The 27,527-nt window shown below is 30.4% G+C and overlaps 1 protein-coding gene across 41 annotated transcripts in view; it reads right to left on the reverse strand.

The window, feature by feature from the left end:
- The window catches only part of LOC107440643 (calcium-dependent secretion activator 2), a 50,330-nt gene extending 29,864 nt beyond the window's left edge, over nt 1-20,466 (reverse strand). For 17 of the 41 annotated variants that reach the window (XM_087156384.1, XM_087156373.1, XM_087156388.1 and 14 more), the window contains exons 1-5: nt 19,730-20,145; nt 11,624-11,751; nt 8,636-8,791; nt 3,887-4,023; nt 1,563-2,917 (exon numbers count right to left, since the gene is read on the reverse strand). In XM_087156384.1, the coding sequence (XP_087012510.1) occupies nt 2,810-2,917; nt 3,887-4,023; nt 8,636-8,723 (333 nt within the window). In that variant the 5' untranslated portion in view covers nt 8,724-8,791; nt 11,624-11,751; nt 19,730-20,145 and the 3' untranslated portion in view covers nt 1,563-2,809. The other 24 variants (XM_087156409.1, XM_087156405.1, XM_087156407.1 and 21 more) reach the window with 9 other exon arrangements.
- Nucleotides 20,467-27,527: the final 7,061 nt, after the last annotated feature.

Raw genomic sequence — 27,527 nt, forward strand, 5'->3', positions numbered from 1 at the left:
AATTTACTTGTAATCAAGAAATCTATGTTTATTTGAAGAAGTGAGAAAGAGAAAAAAGAAGTTAAAAAGCATATTACTTGCAAAATAACAAAATCTGTGATATTTAGTGAAAATACTGATGTCCTTGATTAATCACAAAAATATGTATAGAAAATATTTTCCTGATTGAATCAAAAAAGTGAACGACAAATTCGTGTTAATATTAGAACATTAATGTATAAATGTATATAGAAGTAGAAATTAAGAAGTTTTGTCACTGGTTCAAAGGACCAATATCTAAAAGAACTGAAATAATCAATAAATAAGCGATCGAAGCACCCAGACTGCCTTGGCCAGTTTCTGAACTGGTCACCTAAAATGTCTAACATTCGAATGTGGCTCAACAATTTACCAGATTTGTAAAAAATGCTGCATCCTACCAGCATCACTGAAACATATACTTGATTGTGTCGGACTGTCCAGAGCAGACTTAATTTCCGATCCCCTTCTTCTCATCGACTTTCTGGCTGCAAACTACTTTTTGGAGTTGACCTGACTAATGTCAGGTCTATGAGGATAAGCAACAACAACTGAAATAATACCATAACATCCCCTTAACATTGATTGCTAGTTTAAAAACACTGACTATTTATTTTATAATGGTCCAAGTCATATTTAAGTCACCACTCATTTTGAGACGAATATATATATACACACAAATTGAAACCTGTTAAAGAAGTTCCCTTTTAAAAAGCTTTAAATTACCATTTAGACCTCTATTTCTACAATACTAAATTAACACTTTTAAAAAATTTTGTTTTTAACTGTTAAGAAGATTGTAAATTTTCTTTTCAAAGCATGGAAAATCAATCAAAGAGACAAGTTTTTAGATATGAAATACAGCGTGGCAAAACTCTCTCGATACTGGGAAAAGAAGTTTTAGGTGGTCTTAAATGTGTGGTCACTTTTTTCATTGACTTTTACACTCAATTCAGAAAAACATGTGTTATGAAAAGAGTAGAGAGCCATCAGAATAGTTCATCAAGTAAGCGGGGGATGAAGAAATAAGTAGAAAGGAAATGTTACAGAAATTCTTAGTTTATTTGATGTCATAAAAGGTTTAGAAAGATACTAAAAACTTGGACAGTTTTCCACAATATATTACTTAGAAACAATAAATTCTACTTTGTTTCTTTTAGAAGAGACACTTAAATACATATTTCCTTCATGAATGTCTGTAATATGAACATTAAATTTTACTAACGCAATATGGGTAAGATATTATAACTTCTGTCTACTCAATTAAAAGCTGTTCCTTTACCATGAAAAACTCCTTTAACAGGTTTAGCTTTTACAAATATATAAAGAGTAACTAACTGACTCATTTTAGCTGTAATGTTAAAAAAAATGTTAGAACTGGAACTGCCTAAGAAAAAAATGTGTCAAACTATTATTAGAAAAAAATGCCTATGCACATTATATATTTTAAATGACAATTACATGCAGTTACATAAACACAACAGAAAAAGGAATATCAGGAAAAATGCAAATTTAAAGCTGAATTAGCATACTCTAAAGTTTACCATGTTCTTTAGGAGGTTGTTGTTACTGCTGTTGTTTTGCAGCTTCAGTTCCTACCCAAAGTCAATTGCAGCACAAAGAGAAAAGGAATAAAAGAAAAGAATAAAGAAATAATTGCAGTAACACAAATTATAAAGAAGATATACATGTAGATCAGAAATGACTGAAGGGTAAAAATTTACCATCAGGACACACACAGTTTAATAATTAAGCAAGTTGCTTAAAGTAATAATTATCATTTAAAAGAAAGATAAAAAAAACACTATAATCTATATATATATAAATGAATGTGTGTGTGTATGTCCTTTATAGACTCCTAAACCATCCGAGAGAAAGCGATGAAATTTGCCATACAGATATTTTGAAGCACGAGGAAGGTCACTGTCAACATTAGAACACTCTGCGACAAATCGTTCTTGCATGATGAGCGAAAAACAAAATAGAATTTTCTGATTGGTTAAGCCATTGTTTTAAATTTAACGATTCAATTTTCACATATTTTAAATATAACATCAGTGATAATTGCTAGCTTATAGCTCTGTTTGGTCATAAAATAGTTAATTGCACTTATTTAAATATTTAATAATTTTATATTTGCTATGTCAGATGAATTCGAAGAACATTACGTGGTAGTATGCGTGGTTTACGTCATCAAATTTACACTTTGTCTGATGCTATGCGATTTTATTTTATTTATATTAATTCTCTTAAACGTGTTTCGAAAAAAATACTTATTTGAAATCAACAGTAAAGAAATAGAAAAAAAAATTTAATGTATTCAAAAGCGAAAATTAATGGGAAAGTGGTACTAATTCGTTTAGGGGAAACATAAAAATTTGACGCCAATGAGGCTAATAGACGCCAATGATGTTTTAATTAATTAAGGTAATATATGTATATTGAAATAAAAGAAATAAGCTATGTACTAGAAAGAAAAAGAAATGGAGTAAAGGCATTTATTTTCTATAAGAACCATACGAAGTCATCTAACTATTATTTACGACAATGATGATTAATTAATGCTGGTAATATGTATTAATTGAAATAAAAAAAAGTAACTTCTGTTCTAAAAAGCAAAAATAAAGAGAAAAGCACTTTTGGTAAACGTAAAAATCTGCATATTATTATTGACACTCATTTCAAGAAAATCATTTTCAAGAAAAGCATTTCTTATTCCATGAACATGTGACATACAAAAAGCAAAACCATAATGCATTAGAGTAGGGGGAATCATAATAGATTTTTCTGTTCAATCCAATAAGTCATGCAAGTAGCACAGATGAGGATAACAGCTACGAACTCCATAACGAGCGCAATACTCATCAAGGCAAAAAATTTGTCCGGGACTGAACCAACACTGCAAACACATTTCAATATATAATTAGCAAGAAATATGACTTTTAACAAGCAAATAGAATTGTGAGTATTAAGACTCTTATTAAGACACTTTGGTTAAAGCTGTTAAGAAATTTCTAAGTTAATTCATCTTGATAAAATGCATTTATATATTTTATCGCGATATCATCGGTAGAAGAATTTACATGGTTAATTTACAGCACTAATTTGCCTGCGATCTCAACATAGTCAAAGATTATTATAAAAATTCAGCTTAATTAAAGAAGGTACATGTAGCAAAATTAGCAAGTTCTAAAATGTTATGCCTCAAAACATTATGTTGTTTAAATTTAAGTTGAATTTTATACAATCATACTAAATAAAATGGAATAAATATCTAAACATTAAGCCTGTAATCTAGTGACAAAACTAAAATCTGCCTAAATTCAGTCTTTTAATTTTTATGTTTGTTTGTTTTTTTAAAAGAAAACTCAGATGAAAAACTATCTGCACATGCTGTAACAATCTGCTGTGCCTGCCTCCAAGCTGGAAGTTTTCTGCTGATGGGGATATTATCATAAAAAACATGAATAATACTTTAGTTAGGCATATTTTATTGATTATTAGGATTCTGAAAATAGATTGTAACTTAAATGCAGCGTTAGGAGTTCTAACAGACATATATAATGGTACCCTATGAAGATTTTTTTAAAAATCCTATTCATGAATTTTTAAAAAGTTGCATCTCCATAGTCAATAAGATTTCTTGTGCTCATGTGATTTAAAAAAAATAAAGAAGCTTGAAATTAAATGCTTAGAAATTGTTTTTCATTGATTTCTATATTCTGCGATGAAGATTTCCAAGATTTTCTGAAATTAATGTTTGAAAACCCATCCTTGAATTACACCTCACAAATTAAAATATGCAAAAAAAATTACTTAGCATGCAACTGAAGAGCAATAATGAAATACAAAAATTTGGCACACAAACCAAACAGCAGTATAGGTCGTTTAGCCGATAATCAAGAGTCTTAGTCTGCAAGTTTCTGAACAGCTTATGATGGTCAAATTTACATGGATCTGCTGATATAAATTCATCTATGCCATGCTTCCTTGTACGATCAGCATCTAAATAAACACTGACTTATTAACAAAAAATTACAAAGGGAAATTATGAAAATACTAGTAACTAAAAGACTAGAAAAGTAATTAAGTTAGGTGAAATTTCATTACATCTTTTCAATCTGCATAGCTATTAATCTGTCTATTAACCCTGTAATGGTCACACAATTTTGAAAAATAGAAAAAAAGTGCCTAGTTTTTTTATTCAAGAAAATTATATAAAACGAAGGTATGTACAATATGTATTCATTTTTAATTTATGAGTTAATCGCAAATCTAAATGTTTGATGTATGCTGATATCTAGTTTAAAATAAACTATATTGAAACACATTACAAATAGTCTAGTGTTGCTGTCCGGAACATAGAGAAATCAAATATGTTTATGAGCATAGGCAAGAGATTGCTTTAATCTTTATGGAACATTAATTTTGAACACTTATCACAATCAAATTTTAGAGGGCAAAATTTCAGCCCGTCTATTTTCATGGGAACGAGAAGAAATCAATTGTAAGTTTGGAAAATAAAAAAACTACTTGTTTCAGTTTACCAAGATCAGATAGATATGACTGGATTATATAAAGAGCTTTGACAAAAAGATAGAAATTAAGAGAGCAAAAAGATAGAAATTAAAGCCTTTTTACCTATAAATATTAAATAATAAGTGTCAATCTAAAACAAATTTTTTCATGCTTTGTATTTTTTTTTTTTTTTAAATACTGAAGGGGGCACTAGTTCTAAAAAGCAACAAAAAAAAGCAATGCTTTTCAATGAAAAATAACACATATACTTAATAATACAATATAACTTGTAAATAATAATATTTTACTTCTTTTTGACCCAGTTAGACTCTTTTTTCCCCATTTTTGTAATTCTTAATAAAACAGTTTTGATTCAAAACAGCTGCTTTTTTTTTATACTTAAGATAAAATTATCAAACCCAGGTTTTTTTTCTCTCTTTATTCTGTAATTCAATAAACAAATATTTAAGAAGTTTTTCAACCGTAGTTGAAGAAAAATGTATTACAGTAAAACCTCATTAAGTCGTCACTCTGCTTAAGTTGTCGTTTTCCTATGGTCCCGACTAAGCTTCATAGACAATAATGTAAAATAACCCTATTTTACCTGTCATCAAATTTAATTCTACTCCGGATAACTCGTCACCCCAAAAAATGGCAAACCTATCTTTTTTCGCACTTTTGTATACCATTCTGTTATCTTATCAGACTCGCCCCTTTCACTTTAAGTATCTCGGGGAATTTCTGACCACTAGGACTGGGCTATAAATCTATATATATATATCGATTCAACGCCTATATCGGCAGGCAGATACATCGACTTTCGTTCCAGGCGATGCATCAGAAATCTGATTTAAGCCGTCGAGTAAAGAAGACGAACGATGTAGCGATACAAGACACGCAAGGATCTTCTCTTGCGTTCCGATGCCAATTCGAGCTGTGGAAGACCATGTTCATTTCGTTATGTTGAAATGGCCGTGATTGATGAGCGGTAGAATCAGAATCAGTTTTGAGAACATATATCGTGATCTCGCATGTTCGTTTTCGAGCCTTATCGTTTTTTTCCTTGTCGCGACTTGATATCGTTTCTTGTAGATTATTTTCAGTGGGACTGACTTTGTGATCGCCGTCGTTACCTTGTTCTGAACGTAATCTATTATTGAAAAGAATACATAAAGAAGTGTTTCTTAATTAATTAGGTAAATTATTTTTTTTAAAAGAAACCTTTTTTTTTTATATTTTTATACGTGAAAATTAATTTTGATATTACATATTTAAGCAATTTGCTACATTATTGAATTTATTACAATCGGAAATCTAATTTAAGGTGCCCATAAAGAATTAAATTACAAAGTAATTAAATTGTTAGGCTATTTTTTACTTTATTTTAATTTATTAAAAACTTTTTGGATAAAACTTATAATAATTTAATGGGTTTTTATTACTGATTTTAAATTGATAAATCTTTAGTTGTTTTTATAAATAAAATTATAACGAAAAATTATTTTTCCTCTTTCGGATCTGGACATAAGTCAATCAACTTTGTTTATTCAAAAAAATTAGTAAAGTTTGCGATGTCTTCCTTTTTTTTTTTTTTTTAATCATTTAGCACTTTGTTTTATTAAAGAGTATAATCGTGTTTTTTAATTTTCTTTCAATATTGTCAGTTAAATATATTATCGAATATCATAATTCTTTTTTTATTTTTATTTTCAAGAAATTAAACCTTACTTTGTTTTTTCGTGCAGAATTCGGTAATTATTCAATTTAACTTAATTATTTATGCGAAATAATAATGATAAAAAATAGGGTTGTTCTAAAAGAGTTTTTTTTAAATTTCTTTAGCACTTGGTTTTAAGTCTGCAAATAATTTTTAACGAACTTATTTTTTAAATTTTCTTTCTATATTGTTAAGTAAATATTATATTGATAAATTTCAATTTTATTTCTTTTTTTATTATTTTTTTTTAAGCTAAGAAATCTTTTGTTATGTGCGCGATCATTTTTAGAAAATATAACATTAATATCTTTCTTTAGCAAAACATATATATCTTCAAATTCATAAATTGATTGAAATCAATCTGAGTATGAAGTTTTGATAGAAATCCTACTTCTGTGCCTTACAAGTAAATGAAATTCAAAAATACTATATCGAGATACATCGCTATATCGCGATGCAAAACTGATGATGCATCACAATATAAAATTTCTTATATCGCCCAGTCCTACTGACCACCCACGAAGTTCGCTCTACAGCTTTTAGCATTCCTTTCCTTTCAGGGGATTTGGATTCTGGGAATTGTGCATGCCAATCATTCAAAGTTCTCACTTCTTGCTCCGACTCAGTCGAGTGTAGACGTTTTTTTTTTAATTGTACGTAATTCAGTGGGACTTCATTTCATAGCGAGTAAGCTCTGCTATAAGGGCCATTTTTTTTCTTACAAAATCGAAGACAGAAATTGTCTTTCTTTTAAAACGATTTGTGGGGAAGCCGCAGCTGTTGGTGATGCTATAGAAAATTGGAGGAATAGTGTTCTCAAGGACATTTTATCCAGGTTTGATGCCTCGAATGTTTTTAATCTAGATGAAACGGGCTTATTTTATCGTCTTTTGCCAGATAAAACTCCATTGTTTAAGGGCGAAAAATGTACCACTGGAAAAACCAGCAAGCACCGTCTAACACTTTTGCTGGGAGCGAATATGAATGGAAATGAAAAGCTTAAACCTTTAGTGATAGGCAAGAGCAAAAGGCCAAGCTGTTTTAAAAACGAGAAAAGTTGAGAAAGCCAAAAGAGAAAAGTTGCCCTTATTGTCCATAATTGCACAGCCCATAGTCAGCCCGAAAGCTTAAAAGCTATTGAAATAGTTTTCCTTCCTCCAAATGTTACTGCACTTCTTCAGCCATTGGATCAAGGGATAATTCGGGACTTCAAAAGAAAGTACAAAAAATGCTAGGAAAGGACCTGATAAAAGCATTGTATAAAAATGAAAAGTTTGAAGCTTCCGTTTTAGACGCGATCAATTACGTGCCGTAATTTCAATTAGTTTCCGTCACTCCACTTAAGTTGTTGAAAATGTTCGGTCTCTTGAGTGACGACTTAACGAGGTTTTACTGTATTTTGTATAAAAACTTGGATAAAATCTATCTCATCAGTAGATACAAAAATGAGAAAAAAAAATTTGTGGGATGAGAACTATCTTAAAATAATAGGGAAGGACTTATGTCCAAAATATTAACTCTACACGTTAAAGGAGACAAAATATCCATTTTTTTTTTTTAATGCCACGGGTTCGATCCCCGACGGTGACAGATACACATTAAATCTGTTGAGTCACAAAGTCTTCCATGTTCTCATAACAAACCATTCCTCTGAGGGTACTGATTTAGGAGTTTCCTTATCTTTTGGATTGGTTCAAAATTATAAGGCTACGATGTTGAATATTAGTAGTCAAGAACCCAAAAATTTGGGCCGGCGGTTCAAAGACTGTTATAAAAAAATGAAAAATTTATACCAATCTTATTAGTTTAAATCAAATTGAACAACACTAATACCAATTTTTTAATCACAAAATAGGCAGATTTAATATCAAATGTAAAAAATTCAATGTAGTTTATATATGGGACAATAGTTACAAATAAAATGTTTCTAAAAATAATTTTAAAAACACGGTCTGCTTATCCACGTCCCTGATGGCCCAAAAAAATTTTGTTTTCTACTAGAGTTCATATTTGTTAAGCTACACTATGACCACCACAGCCACTGAGTGTGCAGTTCAGCACTGATTATTTATATAAAATTCTATATTCAAAATAGAGCAAATAAGAAAAATCCATCAAAAATTATGCTGAGTTTTAATTGCTAAAGTTTAAAAATCTGCCATTTGTTGAAGTGACTTATTAATTGTTTCTAATTAGTTGTTTAGTGTAATAATCATGTGATATGCTTTTTTTCCTTACAGTTAAAGGTCTATCAAATTGGTTGTACAATATATTTAGAATAATTTGTAAGATATAAAAGTTTCGTTATTGGAGTTTATGCATATAAATTAAATACAAACTAGAAAAGTAAGTAAATAAAGTAAAACATAGAAAATTTATTACCAAGCACTAGTTCAACATAATCTAAAGTATATCCATCCAGCTGCATCATTTCCGCAGCTTCCGACTTTTTTTCTCTGTAACTGCCCATTGCAAAAGTATACTGTGGATAACTTGTATAGGGTGCATAGCCAAATCTTGCAACAACAAAAAAAGCACCTTTAAAAATATTAAAAATATTTTTAAGCACTACATACGTTAACAAAATGCAAAATAATTTTCAAAGACCAATAATTTTCATGATCATGATAAAATAGCTAGTTTTTGTCAAAGAACTCTTTTCTTAATTATATTAGCCATTAAAAAATGATTCAGAGATTTTTCGGTACGATTTCAGAGGGTGGAAAATGAAGCATGAAATTGAGAATATCTTGCAAAATGCAGCAGAGTTGCACATGAGAATGCAATAATTTCACCGAACCCAACTCACTATACGCACATGCGGACTCACAAGTATTTCATCAAACCTGTAAAATCATTGGAGATTTCATACACTATGGACCAATCATACGTTGAAATAGATTGGGATTGAATGAATTGTGAAAACACTGAATTGAACAATGTGAAAATCATGCTTTTGCATATTACGTGGTGAAAATAGACATGGTAAAAAAAAATCTCATTTTGGAAAAGGGAAAATAAACACTTTTCAAAAACACCCAATGAAAAAAGCTCCTTTAAAGGGCTTTTAAAAAACGAAAATAAGCACCTTTTAAATATGCTATGCACCATGTTGTAATATTAAAGATAAGTTTAATAAATTGACAAAAGATTATAGCTAAACAAGATATATGGTCTAAATATTTTGCATGATATTTTTTTAGCAAACATCTATATTTCCATTGAATTGATACAGATGCTAATATAACATATAGACTGTAATATAACAGACTGTAAATAATATACTATACATAGCAAGAATTTGATATCACTCTATTACTTTGGGGGGAATAAAACGAATGCAAGTTTGAACATAACTTACACACAAGTCATTATATCAATAATAAAAGTGAATAGATAGTTTTTGTTTTAGTTTTCCTTTTGTTTTTCAAAACTAACATTCGAAAAATATTACGACTAAATACTAATCTCCTACATTATTCATAAATTGAAAAGCAAATAATTAGAATAGTTAAAAAAATGAGTTTTATGTAATTTTCTTAATGATATATGACTGTATTGGTGATATTTAGACAACATTCCTATCTAATTGTCAAAATTTACATGAAATCTTCATGAAAAATTTAATGAAGTGAATTAGAATTAATGAAACTGAATAATTGAATAATGCATATTACATTAAATAATTGATAAAATTTGTGTGATTGTATTGCTATTAAAATATAAATACTATTTCCGAATATGTTAGATCAAAATTTAGGTTGCAGGAAATGTATAAAATTAGATAAAATATCAAAATATATCCATTTAACATATCTGTTTCAGTTTTAATAACAAATTATCTATTTTGTTACTTCAGAATATCAGTAATGTATTTTGAACATAATAAAATCTATTGTAGAACAATATTTTACAGATAACTAAAACTTAACAAGCTTTGTTTTCTTTAAAATATATCCATAAAATATTAAGAATGATTATTATAATTTTGTGAATATGCGTACTTTTCACTAAGCTGAATTTTTAAATCGCATTTATATGAATCTAGATATACTATATGTAAATCAAAATTATAAAAAAGGGGAAGTCTCAAAGATTATGTAAATCACGAATCACAATGTGTGATAAGTAAATTGAAATTGAATTGCGGTATATGTTTCTTTAATCGGAACAATATGAATAGCAAATGATACAAAATGCACGAACTAACAAGGCGTAAATCACAATGTGTGATACATAAATCACTTTAATATAAATTCTGTTGCGTGATTAGCTAAGAGTTTTCATGTGAATTTTAAACATTATGAGGACAACTGCAATTTGTGATTCAAAAGGTGCTTAATATAGAACAGCTATGTGTGATTCTTAAATCATTTTGATGAGAATTGCAAGTGGTAATTCCTAAATCTCTCCTTTGTGAATCGCAATGCATGATTTGTAAACTACAATATATTCTTTATAGTATTCCTTAGGCATTGGGGAAAGCTATTAAAAAAGCCAACTGTGCATCTCCAAGAAAACATACTGCTCTCCGCATACTCTGCAACCTTACTACCAAAACAAAAGAAATAGCCTAGTAACAAAGTTTCGGATGAAACAAAAAAGGCTTGTAATAAATTTCTACACATCTGATAAACTTTCTTACCAGACTTCTGGTAGAGTTAAGTGGACAGCTTGTCAGAGAAAATGGACAGAAAGCCCACAAAGCCAAATATGCACCTTGATGGAAGCATTTCAAAACAGATGCACCCAAATCTAAGATTCGCAAATTTAAGTTTGCTGTACTACGACCTATGTACTGCTATTCACGAAAATGTGAATTTACTATTAAAATCACAGTTGTTTGCCTAATAACTACATAGAATTGTTAAATATAGCGGCTTGTAACAATTTTTTTTGAAGCATTATTTTTTTATGCGCCTCAATAATAGAATGTCTTTAATTTTCTTCAAATATATTACTAAGTTTATAGATAAGAAAAATTAGAATACTAATGTTTAAATAAATATTACTACATTTGCTGTTAACATATCCAAATACATGTGCGACCCTTCGTTAGTCAACCTGCTGTGCAAGTGGCCCTTCACTCAAAAAGGTTGTGCACCCCTAGTTTACACAATTCAAGATCCAAACAAAAAAAGTTTTCCTCAATTTCAAACAATTTTCGCCCAAAAACTTGGATGAAATAAAAAGGCCTTAAAACCAAGGAATGGTACAACTATAGAAATAAACTGTACAAGTCTGGGTCTATATCTTCCTTCACACTGAATTTGTAACAAAAACGTTTTTTAAGATACAGCAATACATAAACATTCTGAATGATATACATATCCAAACATATTCAGAGCTCAGCATTAAAATAAAACTTACACTTTTAGTCAAACTGCAGCCATTTTAGTGGAAGGAGCTTTTGCAAGCTTTTCGTAAAATGTGTGAATAAGTGGTTCACTCTCACTATATAGAACCATTAACAGGAGGGTTTAAAGTACATTCTGCATCTGAAAAAAGATTCAGCATCAATAAAATGAATGACAATCAAATTGATCACTGACATAGGCTCAAACTTTAAAGGTTATCAGGAAAGAATTTGATAAGTAGAAATAGAAGGTTAGCAGAAAAATATTTGTTTGGACCCATTGTTTTTTATCTGGATAATTTCTTCAAAAATATTTTCTTAGTTTACCATAACTAAAGCTATATTATGTTCATTAAATTGTCATTTTAAAGAAATTTTTAGTTTAAATATCTTCTTACCAGTAACTGCGTATATAAATACTACTTAAGTGTTATGCGTGTATACCTCATGATTAAATGTAAAAGGCAACATTAAGCTTTGGTCCAAACAATAGTAAGCGCTGACAGAAGATCAAGAATTATTTTTATACTATTAAATGCAAAATTGTGCTTAAGAGGACGTCATACCACATGGGAAACTTTTCGTTGCAAATTCTTTTTCACCTTAATAACTAATTTAAATTAAAGAAAAAATGAGTTCAGACAAACCAAGAGTAAGCCATAAAGTTTCAAATACTGGTAATAAAGTATTAAACTTATCAAAATGAAAATAAATTATGAGAAGATAACTTCTGCTTATGCAACGGTTACTTCCAATAAATAGCTTGCATTTTGAAATTTACAAAAAAAATTTCAGCGACTTAAACGTGATAACTTTCTCTAGGTTTGTCTGAACTCAATGTTTCTCAATTAGTTATGGAGATGAAAGAGAACTTTCCATGAAAAGTTTCCTTAAGGGTATAGCATTCTCTTAAGTCACCTTTCAAAACAAAATACAAATGCACTAAAAAATTTTATACCCAAAACAATAAGTGTAATGTTAGTGAAAATAGAAAATCTGGCATTCCATGCAAACTAAATTAATTTTTGAATTAAAATTTAAAATGTTTCAAATAAACAATGTGTAAATTTTTATTCATTAATGTATTGGTTGCAATTTAAGTTTTTAAAAACTTTTTACTTACTTCTATTTTATATTATTTCTCATAATATGCAGTGGTTAATCGTTGAAAAATTTTTAAAAAAATTAGTGAGTTCAAAGAAATTTTTTTTTATTTATTATTTTTTTTAATGGCAGGTCCCGCCGCTAATAAATTCACCAGATAATAAAATCAGCCGCTTTATAAAATCAAATCGGCAAGAACCGAATTGTTACAATATTAATACATGTTAAAAACATCCTTTAATAAAATCAATGCCGCTGCTTTTTAAAATCTAAATTTTGACTACATAACAAATCAAAAGTGCAATATTTCAGCTTTTTTTTGTTCTTATTTATAAAATTTTATTTTTTCGAAGTTTAAAGATTTTTTTTAGAAGAAGCAACAGTTACTCACAAACCTGTGAAACAGGTGTGGTTAGCACTTTCCTATGATGTACATAGTGTAAGAGTTAAGGAAAAATGTGGGTGATAAGCAGGGAATTCATAGAAATCAATTTATCAATGTCAATTTCTTGACTTGAATGAAGTTTGGAGAAACCTATCTCACTGAACAGGGGGTCGAATTCTTATCTTACTTTTTATTGAATGAACCATAGAAGGGAGAGAAGTTTCTTTTGAGTTCTATCTTAACAGAGAACATGAATAGATTTCCAAAAACTGTCTGTGCCCATTTTCCATTTTAAGTCGTTTGAGTAAATTATAGTTAGAGCACATATCATTTTTAAGTTCATTTGGTGCTAAATTTTATCAGCATGCCGAAAAGGAAGGATTTGAGTCTTAAAGATAAATTCGAAGTGTTGCAAAACTATGATAAGTTTCCTAAATGTAGTCAATGTGAAGCTTCAATTAAATTAGATATTTCCCAAACTGCTCTTTTCAATATATTCTGAAACAAAGAATAAATATTTCCCAGGAAATAAAAAAGAATAGAAATCTGTCAAGAAACCGTAAGGGTGAAGGAAAATCGGAGAAAATTGAAATGGCTCTGTTAGAATGGTTCAAAAATGCACGCGAACGAAGAATTCCAATTTCCCGTGGAATTTTATTTCACAAAGCACAGGACTTTGCTAACTCATTTGGTGATTCTGATTTTAAAGCTACAGATGGGTGGCTAACCCGATGGAAAGACCGCAACAACATTGTCTTTCATAAATTGCATGGTGAAAAGCAGGATGCTGATTTTAGCTCTGCCGCCGATTGGGTAAAGGACGTGTGGCCAACACTCATCAAAGACTATAAACCAGAGCAAATTTTCAACACAGATGAAACAGGATTATTTTTCCGAGCACTTCCTGAACACACACTGCTGTTTAAAAATGAATTGACGGGTGAATGTAAAAAATTTAAGGAAAGACTAACTGTGCTGCTAACATAACAGGAACTGAGAAAAAAAAACTTTTAGTGATAGGAAAGAGTTTAAAACCTTGATGTTTTAAAGGAGTAAAACACCTGCCCACCAGTTATGCCAATAGCTATAACGCATGGATGACATCCAGCATCTTCACAAAATTTCTTTTTGAATGGGACAAGAAGCTGAAAAATGAAAAGGTCATCTCACTTTTATACAATTGATCTGCGCACTCTACTGATGAGGACTTGCGTTTGAAAAACATTAAATTAGTGTTTTTGCCACCCAACACTACAGCTTTTATTCAACACCTTGATTGGGGAATCATAAGATTATTCAAGTTTCATTACAGAAAAATGGTTGTTCAAAAAATCATTTGCGACATAAACTGTGACAGCTCTTCGGAACTCTTAACTGCAAACAAACTATCGAAATCCCTTACAATTTTGGAATCAATGCATTTGATTCGTAACTCATGGCACATTGTTTCAATCAAAAAGTATCAAATTGCTTTAAAAAGTGTGGATTAAGCACTGGCGATGGAGCTGACAACTGTTTCAAAGAAATGCTCAGCAATGAAGAAAATGAAATGGACGAGAATTTTTCACGTTACGTAGCTATTGACGATAACCTGCAAACATCAGGAGAAAAATCTGATTCTGAAATTGTTACAGACATCAAAAATTGCAAAGTTATTTCCAATCAAGAAATGGAGGAATCAGACTCAGAAGATGAAATAAACTCATCAGTGCCATCTTCATTGGAAGTCAGAAAAGCACTTAATGTATTGCGGCAAGCTTTAGAGCAAAGAGGAGGAAATATCGAAAACTATAAAAACTTCTATACAACTCTCAAATGTTGAAAAGTTAATTTTAAATACTGCAACTCAAGCAACCATTGAACAGTTTTTTGCAAAAATTTCGTAAATTTAATCTTATGTAGGATTTTACTTTATTAAAATAATTAAATTAAATAAAATAAAGCATTAATGTTGTCATTATTTCAGCTTTTAAAGTGTGTGCATTTAGAATATATCGTAAAAGTTATTATTTTTTTAAATGTTGAATCGCTTCTTAATACAATCAGCAGCTTAATAAAATCATATGAGCATAAAACGAAAGTGATTTTAATAAACGGCAGGCACTGTATTGTCCATTGGCCACAGAAAGTGCCAGAACTTCTAACTCTCTTTTCGCTACCCAGTAGGCACCTGTAGCGAAGCCACTGCGGTGGAGCAGCGTCGCCGACGTCGCACTACCACAACCCGTTTATAGGGCAGATCACATTCACACACAAAGGAGAAGGACATAGATAGAGAGAAAAAAACAGTCATGCCTTGCCCAGGATTCGAACCTTGAACCTTTCTGATGCAAGGACGGTTCCCTGCCCCTACACAGGCCGGTCGGCTGAGTTCAAAGAAATTAATACCAATAATTTAGTTTTTACACTACAGTATTTTTTTATTACTTATACCAAATTCATGACTTAAAAATATAAAAAAGCTTCGTATTGCTTTAAAAACAATTATAGTATCTATGAAATTTTTTTTAAAAACAGATGAGACTAAAATTAATGCTAACGTACCATAAAACATTATAAAAAGTAAATAATAATTTACAGAAAGTAAAAATAATGAGATGCAATCATGATGATAATTATAAACGCAATCTTTTCCCCTGAATGAAAAAAAAAATAGTTTTAAGAATACATTTTAAATTCGAATTTAATTTGAGTCTATTTTAATAATTCTTTAAAGAAAACACTATCATATAATCATTTGTTATTTCAGAAAAATAAAACCATGTGTGGACAGTGGTTTTATTTCTTACTCTGAATTATGCGTACATGTGTAGGCATTACAGGGGTCTGTCCAGACATTTTGTGAAAGGTCCTGTTTTTGTAAAATTGTGAAAAAACTACTCACAATTTGTGAATATAAAATAAGCATTAAGTCACATACTCTCAATCAGGGTCATGCTATTGTGAATTTGTGCAAAGAGGGTCCTGTTATTGCAAAAATTGCTAAAAATCTTTTCAAGAAGTTTCTAAATAGTAAATAGATACAAGATTCAGTTCAACGATTGCTGCAACTAAATCAGAGATGCAACATACGAATATTTGGTATTTAGCCTATACTGTTCAACTCAGAATATTCATATCGGACGAATAATGGAAACAAACTCACTCACACCTTTAATAATTTCAATTGGTATATTTTAAATAACGCAACTTAGTAACGTATCACTTTTAATGTGTTACGCATTAAGTAAATTTAAACAATTCTTAAATTTATAATATTTTATTTAAAAAATTGCCAGAAATTAATTTTTATTTATATAATATTCTATTAATTAATTTTATGAATAAATATAAATTGATCAATTATTTATTTATAAAAAAAAAATGATTTAATATTAATAAGAATGCGCACACGATGTTTGTAAAAGTAGAAATATTTTCTTAGAATACCACATTTGGAATTTAAACTTAGGAAAACTTAGTTTGTCTCGAACCGTCTTTCACCTCCCCCAGGAAGAGTTTATTTGATTAACAAAACAATAATGAAAATAAACAAATTTGTGAGGGGTCCGATTAAAGATAAATTAGTTTGTGAAGGGTCGTTAACGTAACCAAATTTCTTCTAAACAGACCCCTGCATTAACCTTGAACCGGTAGATGGATTTATGATTTTAAAGAGTGCAGAGTTCTTGGAATTTTGTCAGTTATTTTGATTGTCTATGTATCTGTGTCTTCCTTATTAAATGTGTTTGTGAACATCTGGTACTTGTTTTACTTATATGTGGACCTGCAATGAAAAAGTCAGGTAGATATTTACTCATTAAGATAGATTTGGAGCTGGCCACATGCAGCAATTATTCTTTAAAGAAAACTCCCAATCATACAATCATTTGTTTTTTTTTCAGAAAAATAATGCAGCAACTTTACTAGCTTCATTAGCATCATGAAGTAATAATTTGCAACAGCCAATCACATCTTCGAAATCAGCCAGAAATCCTTCATCTGAATTCTCTTCTCAAATACTAGTGATGTAACGAATAGTGATGTGGCCGAATAGCCGAATATTCAGCCAAATTTTAGGCCGAATACCGAATATTCGGTGGCCAAATACTTACTTTTTAAAAATTTCTCTTTTGATTGTAATTTTGTAATTAAAGTAATTTTCAAATTTTAAATTAAAAATGAAATAAATATTAACAAAATTGCTTTTTTAATCTTTGTATGTTTAAAAAAATTTTAACAACTTGATTTGTTTTTTGTAATAATTTAAATATCTTGATGCCAATAACAAGTCAATATGGCTTTTAGAAATCAAAATAACTAATAATAGCATATTTTAGTTATAGTTATGCTTGTTATTTATATGCTATTTTATTTAAAATAAGAATTCATTACTACTGTTAAATGTATTCTTAACTTTCTTTTTTGTCAGAAAAATTATTAAAACCCAGAAAATTAAGCTTGTTTCTCTAAGTATCAAGACATCCATTAAATGGATAATTAATGTTTTACATTTATAATAAATAATTATTTATTATTTATTATAAATGTAAAACATTATATCTTCTATTGCATATTATTGATAAATAGATATTATTAAGGGAATCACAAATACATTTTAATATCCGATTCAGATAGTATTCACACTTCTATTTAACAAACTATATATATTTGTATTTAATGTAAAAGATTCCAAAGCTTGCTTAAATACATATGATGATAAATTTGCAACAAGAAAACGTTTTTATTTATGTAACATTATTAAATACACTTATGTATTATACAACTTAAATTGAGTAAATGTTAGATTTTCTAATAATTAATACAGTGAAATGTAACTCTGCAATATTCATGATTAAATATATTTAAAAGCACATTTAAAAAAATATCTTTCTTTATTATTATGAATTTATTCAGCCAAATATCTAATAATATTCATATTCAGCCGAATAACTTCAGTATTCGGCTAGGCCGAATATTCGGCAAAAGGGCCGAATATTCGTTACATCCCTATCAAATACCAGAGCTCATTCTAGGCAGGGTAAACAGGGCGCAGCACCCTGCGGCCCTTTTAGTCAAAAGAATCCACCCTGTTGCCCCTTAAGTAAATTAGTCCCCTGATATATAATAGACTCCATACCCTTTTTGCGTTTTTTTTTCCTCAACCCTTCTTTGTTTTTTCCCCAAACTCTACTATGGATTGTTATTTTCAACTCTTTTTATTTAGTTTGTCATTGCTGTCAATTCATAGATTTATATTGGAAAGGAAAAATAGCCATTACACCCCTTTTTGCACTTGTCTTTGAAAGTTTGCAGTTACTTCCACTATCATTAAATCATAATTATTTAGAACGTGTAAAGACCATAGAAAGAAATTATTGCCTTTTTTAGAATAATAATGCCCTTTTTTTAAACTTCTGCACCCTGCCCTTTTTTCTGCCTAGAATGAGCTCTGCAAATACTGCCTCAAAAACTATTCAAATAGCTACGAAGATCTTGATACTAAAGAATAAAACTATAAATATCAATAATGGGCAGAAAAAGAGATTTAATTTTTTAATTCAGTAATACCCTTACAGTTTGTTTTTTAAAACTGATTGTTTAGGAATCAAGCGCTTTTTCAATAGCTGGAACACTCAAATAACATTTGGACAAATATGGTTAAGGTTAGAATTTAACAACCAGTTTTACCATAACATGATAAAAAGTAGGCTGTAAGTGGTAAAAAAAAAATGAGAAAAATAATGAAAACCTCTCAAAAATTACATCCCTTAATCAGAGATGCCAACTGCTCCGGACACGCCAAAATAATTTTTAAAAAAAACGGTAAGTAACTACAAAGTAAATTTTGCAAATATTTGACTATTTTTGCTTGCTTTTTAAAAGGTATAGCATGACAGAAGTACTATAAAGTGGTGAATTATATAAGTCTATGAATTATTTAGAAATAGTGGTAGATAAAAATCTACTAAATTGAATTTATTAAACCGAGAACCACAATTGATAAAATACCACTTTAAAATATATATTTGCTGTCTGGAGCAAGTTGGCATCTCTGCTTAATTGATTTGCATGTTTACTACTTATAGTTGATAACAGAAAATAATATACATATTTTAAAGTTAATACTTGGCAGTAATGGATAATATATGATTTAAAAAGCAATTAAGGACTAAGGATATACTTAAACATGTTTATTAAAAATATTATTTTAAATGTTTATGCCTAAAATTATTATTCTCTTACTACGTTATTATAAACTCACTTTAATAAATACTTAAAATAATAAAAGCAGTTTTTTAATAATAACCGAGACTGCTATTTTTCTTGAATAGTACCTTATCCTGTAGCTTATTACAGAAAATTACTAATTACTGAATTTTTTTTGCTGTTGTTCCTACCTGAAAATAGCCAATTTGTAGGGAATAATCCATGCATTATATACAAGCAACTAATCATTCAATGCATGATTACAAAAAAATTTAAAAAAAAAAAATAACAGCAAGGTTCGTTACAATTGATTCACATTTCTTCAACTTTAATATGAAATTAAATTAATAATATAATTCAATTTCACATTAAAGTCGAATGAATTAATATAAATCACGCAGATACAATAATTAGAAGAAACATGAGAGAAACAGTTCCATACCCACATGCTGATTGTAGAATACATAAAAAATTTAACTCAACCTGCTCATCATCAGTTGCATCATTAAGAGTAGGAACACCCATTCTAATTCGGAACTATATTTATTTGGAAAGTCCTTATATGTGCTATATTTATTTCAGAAAGACTAAATAATAATTAGATTCTTGAATCAGAAAGAGATCAAATTTTTTGTTTTGCTAAGTTTCATGCTGCTGCATATATCTGTGCGATTTAAAACAAGCTTGAAACTTTCAACGCTTTGTAGAGACGTAGTAGCTATAGGGGGCGTAGGTTGGTAGATACTTTATTTACATCGGACTAGATCTGCACGATGTGCTATTGGCAACTGTCTGTGAAACATCCATGAGGATGATACGAAGACATGCCCTCGCAATTTTAATCCTCTGCAGAGGGGATTGCTAACCTGCTTTGGTAGACAGACGACCTAAGCGCGAAGTCAAATACTTTACTGTGGAGCAGTTTTGCGAGGACCGATACCGCTCACCTTCGGTCCCTACTCAAACTAATCAAAGTGGTGCCCATCCGCTAACTGACCCCAGCCAGTTTGACTAGACTTGTTGTTGTGTTGGTGGGTTGGTGGTTGCTCTGCGCGTGCAGCAGCCGGACTATCCAATTTCTTAAAATTCGCTTTTACATTTTAATATCTTGGTACCCGTCATCACACTGTGCTCCAGATTGCGGACCTCCCCGTCGATGTAAGTGTTGCCACCCCGACGTTGCCAAGCCAAAGTGCCAATTCTCTACTGATGCAGGTCACGTACGCGCACAAGGTCTTCAGTATCACCTGGATGCCCCTCAACGGGGCGGGACAGGGTTAAGCTGCGCTTGACTTGTTGTTGTAGTTAATTTACGTCGCACAAAAACTGCACAATGGGCTATTGGCGATGGTCTGGTTAACATCCCGGAGGATGATCCGAAGGCATGCCATCACAATTTTGATCCTCTGCGGAGGGGATAGCACCCCCGCTTCAGTAGCCCGACGAACTGTGCGAGGAGTCGGGTACTTTACGGTAGCACAGTTTAACGAGGACCAGTACCGCACACCCTCGGTCCCTACGCAGACTGATCCAAGTGGTCACCCACCCGCACACAGACCGTAGCCAGTGATGATTGACTTCGGGGATCTGCTGGGAACCGTGTCTTAACGATCAGTCCACTGCGGGACTCTTGATTTCGGTGTTCTATTGGGAACCGTGTCTTTACTATTAGTTTAATGCGGGACACAGGTGGCGTAGAGCAGAACTCTTTACCTATGGCAATAATTCGCCAATAGCGTATGGAGAGTCATACGGGAAGGAAATCCGTTGGTTTCTGTCTTAATTTTCAAAAAGATTAAAAACTTTTAAGTAAGGAAGCTATATGGAAAAAAACTACATTGAGCATAGTTCTAAAAGAAAGGGTCTTGGAAATTTGAAAAAATATTTTTGACAAAAAAATACGAAAAAGGTGGATAGTTGATCGTGTAAAGCTAAGCACAGATAGCGCTAGTGATTAAAATTCGTCGTAAGTATGCTGGGTTACTAATATCGATTGATTTTTACGCCTTAAATTTCAAGAAACGCACCATCCAATAATACATTATAAAGTGTTCTTTCAATTTAAATTTGAACGAAACAAACAACAAATGAATTTGGAAAACTCTACTAGCAAGCTATGATACCATTGCGATATTAAAAATAACATTACAGTGATATTGTACACTTCTTTTTCTTTGTCTGTGTGACAGCCCCTTGCAGGCCTTGTCTGCCGCAACAGCTGACAAACGCCAGCGATGTCGTTGAGGATATAATATAATATAGCAAATAAAGGATAACATTCAAAACATGGCAAACCCTACCCTTTATTTATGTTGTGATATTATTGTTCTTAAATTTGCTTAAAGCTCACGACCTGTTAGAATTCATAAGTTGCAGAAAACTGTTATGAATGGTAAAATTATTAAGAGTACATTTAAACACAAATCACAACGATAAAACTTCTTAGAATATTAAGCTTGTTCACACATCAACTCGTAAGCAAAACATCTGAGGAGGAACGACTTATCGAAAATGATACTATGTCTAAGACTATATCTACATAGCTTTAATTTGATAGTTCTTTTTCAATCGGACATATTTTTCATCCTTTTATTAAGAAAATTATTTAAAAAAATAATATGTTGAACACTACAAAAATAATATTTATAATAGACTGATTAAAAAATATGTCTAGCTCTGAGCCAAATTTATATCAATTCATTTGATTTGATTCAACTAAATTCATTTGATATCGTATTAAAGTAGTTAATTATTAATTTTCAGTTTAGATTTTAATTTCTGATAGATATTTTTATTGCTAACAATACATATTTTAATTCAGAATAGATTTTAATTATTTATACATTATATTTCAAATAATTATTTTATTTAATTTTAATTTAAATGTTTTAATTACATGATAAAGCATTTTTATAGCATTGATGAAAATACTTTTACTTGACAAAACAATTATACTACATAGTATTGTGGTATTGATTTAGAACACAAGAAAAGTTTATTTTTATTACTGCGATGGAAGAGAAAAATTAATTTTTAATTTTGTAAGTTCAGAGCTACCATTAATTCTTAGTGAAAACATTATATTAATAAAAGAATATAGTTTTAAAATCAATTTTATATTTTATAACCGTCGTTGAACAGCCGACCCAATTTTTTTGGGTTTACGATTACTAATGTTCAACTCAGTATCCTTGTGATTTTGAACCAATCCAGAAGAGTAGGAAACTCCTGGATCAGTACACCCGGAGGAATTATTTGTTATATGAACACAGAAGACTTTGCGACCCAACAGATTTAACGTACATCAGTCACCATTTACTACACGGGGAGTCATCGCTCAGCGGGTGTCAAGACCATGACCTGATGGACATGGATCCAGTGTCCTACCAACCAGGCTATCCCGGCCTATTCTATTTGTAAAATTTATTTCATTAATTTTAATAACCGTCATTGAACAGCCGACCCAATTTTTGGATTTACGACTACTAATGTTCAACTCTGTAGCTTTTTAATTTTGAACCCAATATAGGAGACAAGGAAACTTCTGGATCAAGTATTGGGAGAAATTTAGCCTTCGTAGAGGACTTTTTGCTAGAACTAAACCGCATTTGCGTTACATGGAGAGGAAGACCACGAGAACCTCCCACGGATAGCCAGACAGTAAGGGAACTCCAGTCCATGATCTGTCTACCACTGAGGAAATTTCACTTCAGCATTGTGGTCGGTGCAAGCCGGATGAGGAATTTGTATCGACCAGCCTTTGCGGAATCGAATCCCGGTTCAAATCATTGGAAGGCGAACGCTCTATCTCCTGAGCCATCGCGGATCATGGATCAAGTATTGAAAGAAATTTGCCTTCCTGGAGGACTTCTTGATAAAACTAACCCGCATTTCCGTTGCATACCATCAGCAAAAACATAGTTTGAAATGGCCGAGTATGAAAATTTAAATTAATATTAAAGGGAGTTACGGGGGGGCGTTTCGAATGCGTAGCGTCGGAACCGAAATTTATCCGTTTTTTAGCTATTATTCATTCTTTTCAAGAGAAAAATAGTTATTTTTTTTATATAGAACACTTCATTTACTTGATTATTATATTATATTTTATTTTTTTAAATACTTTTTCGATATTTTAAAGTGAATAAACTGTTCTATATATAAAAAGAGTTATTTTTCTCGATTAGAGTTATTATTCAAACTCGGCCCGAAATTAGAGTCAAATGTACTGAACAATTGCACCCGAGGACTTTTTTATAGACGAAAATGGGTCAAAATAAGTTTTGTTGACTAGCCGGGAAAAGGTGCTTTAAGCTAAATATTATCGGGGCTGGCATGAGAAACATGGCGCAGCTGGTAGCGCTCTGGGCAAGGTTGATATGTAGTCCCGGAGGCTCTGGGTACGAAACCTTGCGATGATCGACGTTCAAATTTTTTTAAATTATTTTTTTAATATATTTTTCTATATTTCAACGTAAAAAAAGTGTTCTGTGTATAAAAATAACTATTTTTTTTATAACGGCTAATAAACGGATAAATTTTGGATAATTTTTATTTATTTATTTATTTTATATTATATTATATTTTTAACTTCTTTCTCAATATTTTAAAGTGAATAAAGTGTTCTATATAAGAAAAGAATTTTTTTTCCTTGTTAAGAACAAATATAATGGCTGAAAAAGAGACAAAAGTCGTATCAGGAGGCACGCACACATCACACCCCGTAACTCCCTATAGTATTAACCTATAAATTTCAAACTCGGCTAGAAATTAGAGTTTAATGTAACAAACAATTGTACGAAAGAAATTTTTTATATACTAATTAGTGGGCCCACAATGGGCCAAAATATATTTTGTTGACTAACCGTGAGTAGCTGTATTTCGCTAAATTTTCGCTGAGCGGTCCTGTGAAGCGTGGCTCAGTTGGTAGTGCTGCTTGCAAGGTTAATATGCATTGCCGGAGCTCCTGGGTTCGATACCCTGGGAGGGTCAACTTTAAATTTTTTTATTTATTTTATATTATTTTCTTAAATATACTTTTCGATATTATAACGTAAATAAAGTGTTCTGTATACAAAAATAACTATATTTTTTTGTAAGAAATAGCGAATAATAGCTAATAAACGGATAAATTTCGATAATTTTTACTTATTTATTTATTTTATTTTATATTATTTTTTTTACTTCTTTTTCAATATTTTTAAGTGAATAAAGTATTCTATGAATAAAAAGAATTTTTTTTTCTTTGTCAAAGAGCGAATAATGGCTGAAAAAGGGACAAAAGTCGTATCTAGGAGCATGCACACATCACAGCCCGTAACTCTCTATAATATTAACCTATAAATTTCAAACTCGGCCAGAAATTAGAGTTTAATGTAACAAACATCTGAACGATAGGAATTTTTTTATATACTAATTAGTGGGCCCACAATGGGCCAAAATATATTTTATTGACTAACCGGGAGTAGGTGTATTTAGCTAAATATTCGCTGGGCTGTCATGTGAAACGTGGCGCAGTTGGTAGCGCTGTGTGCAAGGTTAATATGCAGTTCCGGGGCTCATGGGTTCGAAACCCTGTGAGGGTCAACTTTAAATTTTTTTTATTTATTTTCTATTATTTTTTTAAATATAATTTTCGATATTATAACGTAAATAAAGTGTTCTGTGTATAAAAATAACTATATTTTTTTTTAAGAAATAGCAAATAATAGCTAATAAACGGATAAATTTCGATAATATTTACTTATTTATTTATTTTATTTTATATTATTTTTTTATTTCTTTTTCAATATTTTTAAGTGAATAAAGTATTCTATGTATCAAAAGAATTTTTTTTCTTTGTTAAAGAGCGAATAATGGCTGAAAAAGGGACAAAAGTCCTATCTAGGAGCATGCACACATCACAGCCCGTAACTCCCTATAATATTAACCCTATAAATTTCAAACTCGGCCTGAAATTAGAGTTTAATGTAACAAACAATTGTACAAAAGAAATTTTTTATATACTAATTAGTGGGCCCACAATCGGCCAAAATATATTTTGTTGACTAACCGGGAGTAGCTGTATTTAGCTAAATATTCGCTGGGCTGTCATGTGAAACGTGGCGCAGTTGGTAGCGCTGTGTGCAAGGCTAATATGCAGTGCCGGAGCTCATGGGTTCGAAACCCTGAGAGGGACATGTTTAAATTTTTTTCATTTATTTTATATTAATTTTTTAAATATAATTTTCGATATTATAAAGTAAATAAAGTGTTCTGTATATAAAAATAACTATATTTTTTTTTAAGAAATAGCGAATAATAGCTAATAAACGGATAAATTTCGATAATTTTTACTTATTTATTTATTTTATTTTATATTATTTTTTTTTTACTTCTTTTTCAATATTTTTAAGTTAATAAAGTATTCTATGTATGAAAAGAATTTTTTTTCTTTGTCAAAGAGCGAATAATGGCTGAAAAAGGGACAAAAGTCGTATCTAGGAGCATGCACACATCACAGCCCGTAACTCCCTATAATATTAACCTATAAATTTCAAACTCGGCAAGAAATTAAAGTTTAATGTAACAAACAACTGTACGAAAGGAATTTTTTATATACTAATTAGTGGGCCCACAATGGGCCAAAATATATTTTGTTGACTAACCGGGAGTAGGTGTATTCAGCTAAATATTCGCTGGGCTGTCATGTGAAACGTGGCGCAGTTGGTAGCGCTGTGTGCAAGGTTAATATGCAGTTCCGGGGTTCATGGATTCGAAACCCTGTGAGGGTCAACTTTAATCTTTTTTTATTTATTTTATATTAATTTTTTAAATATAATTTTCGATATTGTAAAGTAAATAAAGTGTTCTGTATATAAAAATAACTATATATTTTTTAAGAAATAGCGAATAATAGCTAATAAACGGATAAATTTCGATAATTTTTACTTATTTATTTATTTTATTTTATATTATTTTTTTTTACTTCTTTTTCAATATTTTTAAGTGAATAAAGTATTCTATGTATGAAAAGAATTTTTTTTCTTTGTCAAAGTGCGAATAATGGCTGAAAAAGGGACAAAAGTCGTATCTAGGAGCATGCACACATCACAGCCCGTAACTCCCTATAATATTAACCTATAAATTTCAAACTCGGCAAGAAATTAGAGTTTAATGTAACAAACAACTGTACGAAAGGAATTTTTTATATACTAATTAGTGGGCCCACAATGGGCCAAAATATATTTTGTTGACTAACCGGGAGTAGGTGTATTTAGCTAAATATTCGCTGAGCTGTCATGTGAAACGTGGCGCAGTTGGTAGCGCTGTGTGCTAGGTTAATATGCAGTGCCGGATCTTATGGGTTCGAAACCCTTAGAGGTTCAACCTTAAATTTTTTTTATTTATTTTCTATTATTTTTTTAAATATAATTTTCGATATTATAACGTAAATAAAGTGTTCTTTGTGTGAAAATAACTATACTTTTTTAAGAAATAGCGAATAATAGCTAATAAACGGATAAATTTCGATAATTTTTACTTATTTATTTATTTTATTTTATATTATTTTTTTGACTTCTTTTTCAATATTTTTAAGTGAATAAAGTATTCTATGTATGAAAAGAATTTTTTTTCTTTGTCAAAGAGCGAATAATGGCTGAAAAAGGGACAAAAGTCCTATCTAGGAGCATGCACACATCACAGCCCGTAACTGCCTATAATATTAACCTATAAATTTCAAACTCGGCAAGAAATTAAAGTTTAATGTAACAAACAACTGTACGAAAGGAATTTTTTATATACTAATTAGTGGGCCCACAATGGGCCAAAATATATTTTGTTGACTAACCGGGAGTAGGTGTATTTAGCTGAATATTCGCTGGGCTGTCATGTGAAACGTGGCGCAGTTGGTAGCGCTGTGTGCAAGGTTAATATGCAGTTCCGGGGCTAATGGGTTCGAAACCCTTTGAGTGAGAATTTTAAAATTTTTTTATTTATTTTATATTAATTTTTTAAATATAATTTTCGATATTATAAAGTAAATAAAGTGTTCTGTATATAAAAATAACTATATTTTTTTTTAAGAAATAGCGAATAATAGCTAATAAACGGATAAATTTCGATAATTTTTACTTATTTATTTATTTTATTTTATATTATTTTTTTTTACTTCTTTTTCAATATTTTTAAGTGAATAAAGTATTCTATGTATGAAAAGAATTTTTTTTCCTTGTCAAAGAGCGAATAATGGCTGAAAAAGG

Source organism: Parasteatoda tepidariorum, unplaced genomic scaffold, assembly GCF_982258835.1.
Source record: "Parasteatoda tepidariorum strain Cologne lab strain unplaced genomic scaffold, Ptep-v5.0 scaffold_34, whole genome shotgun sequence".
In the NCBI taxonomy this organism is placed as follows: Eukaryota; Metazoa; Arthropoda; class Arachnida; order Araneae; family Theridiidae; genus Parasteatoda; species Parasteatoda tepidariorum.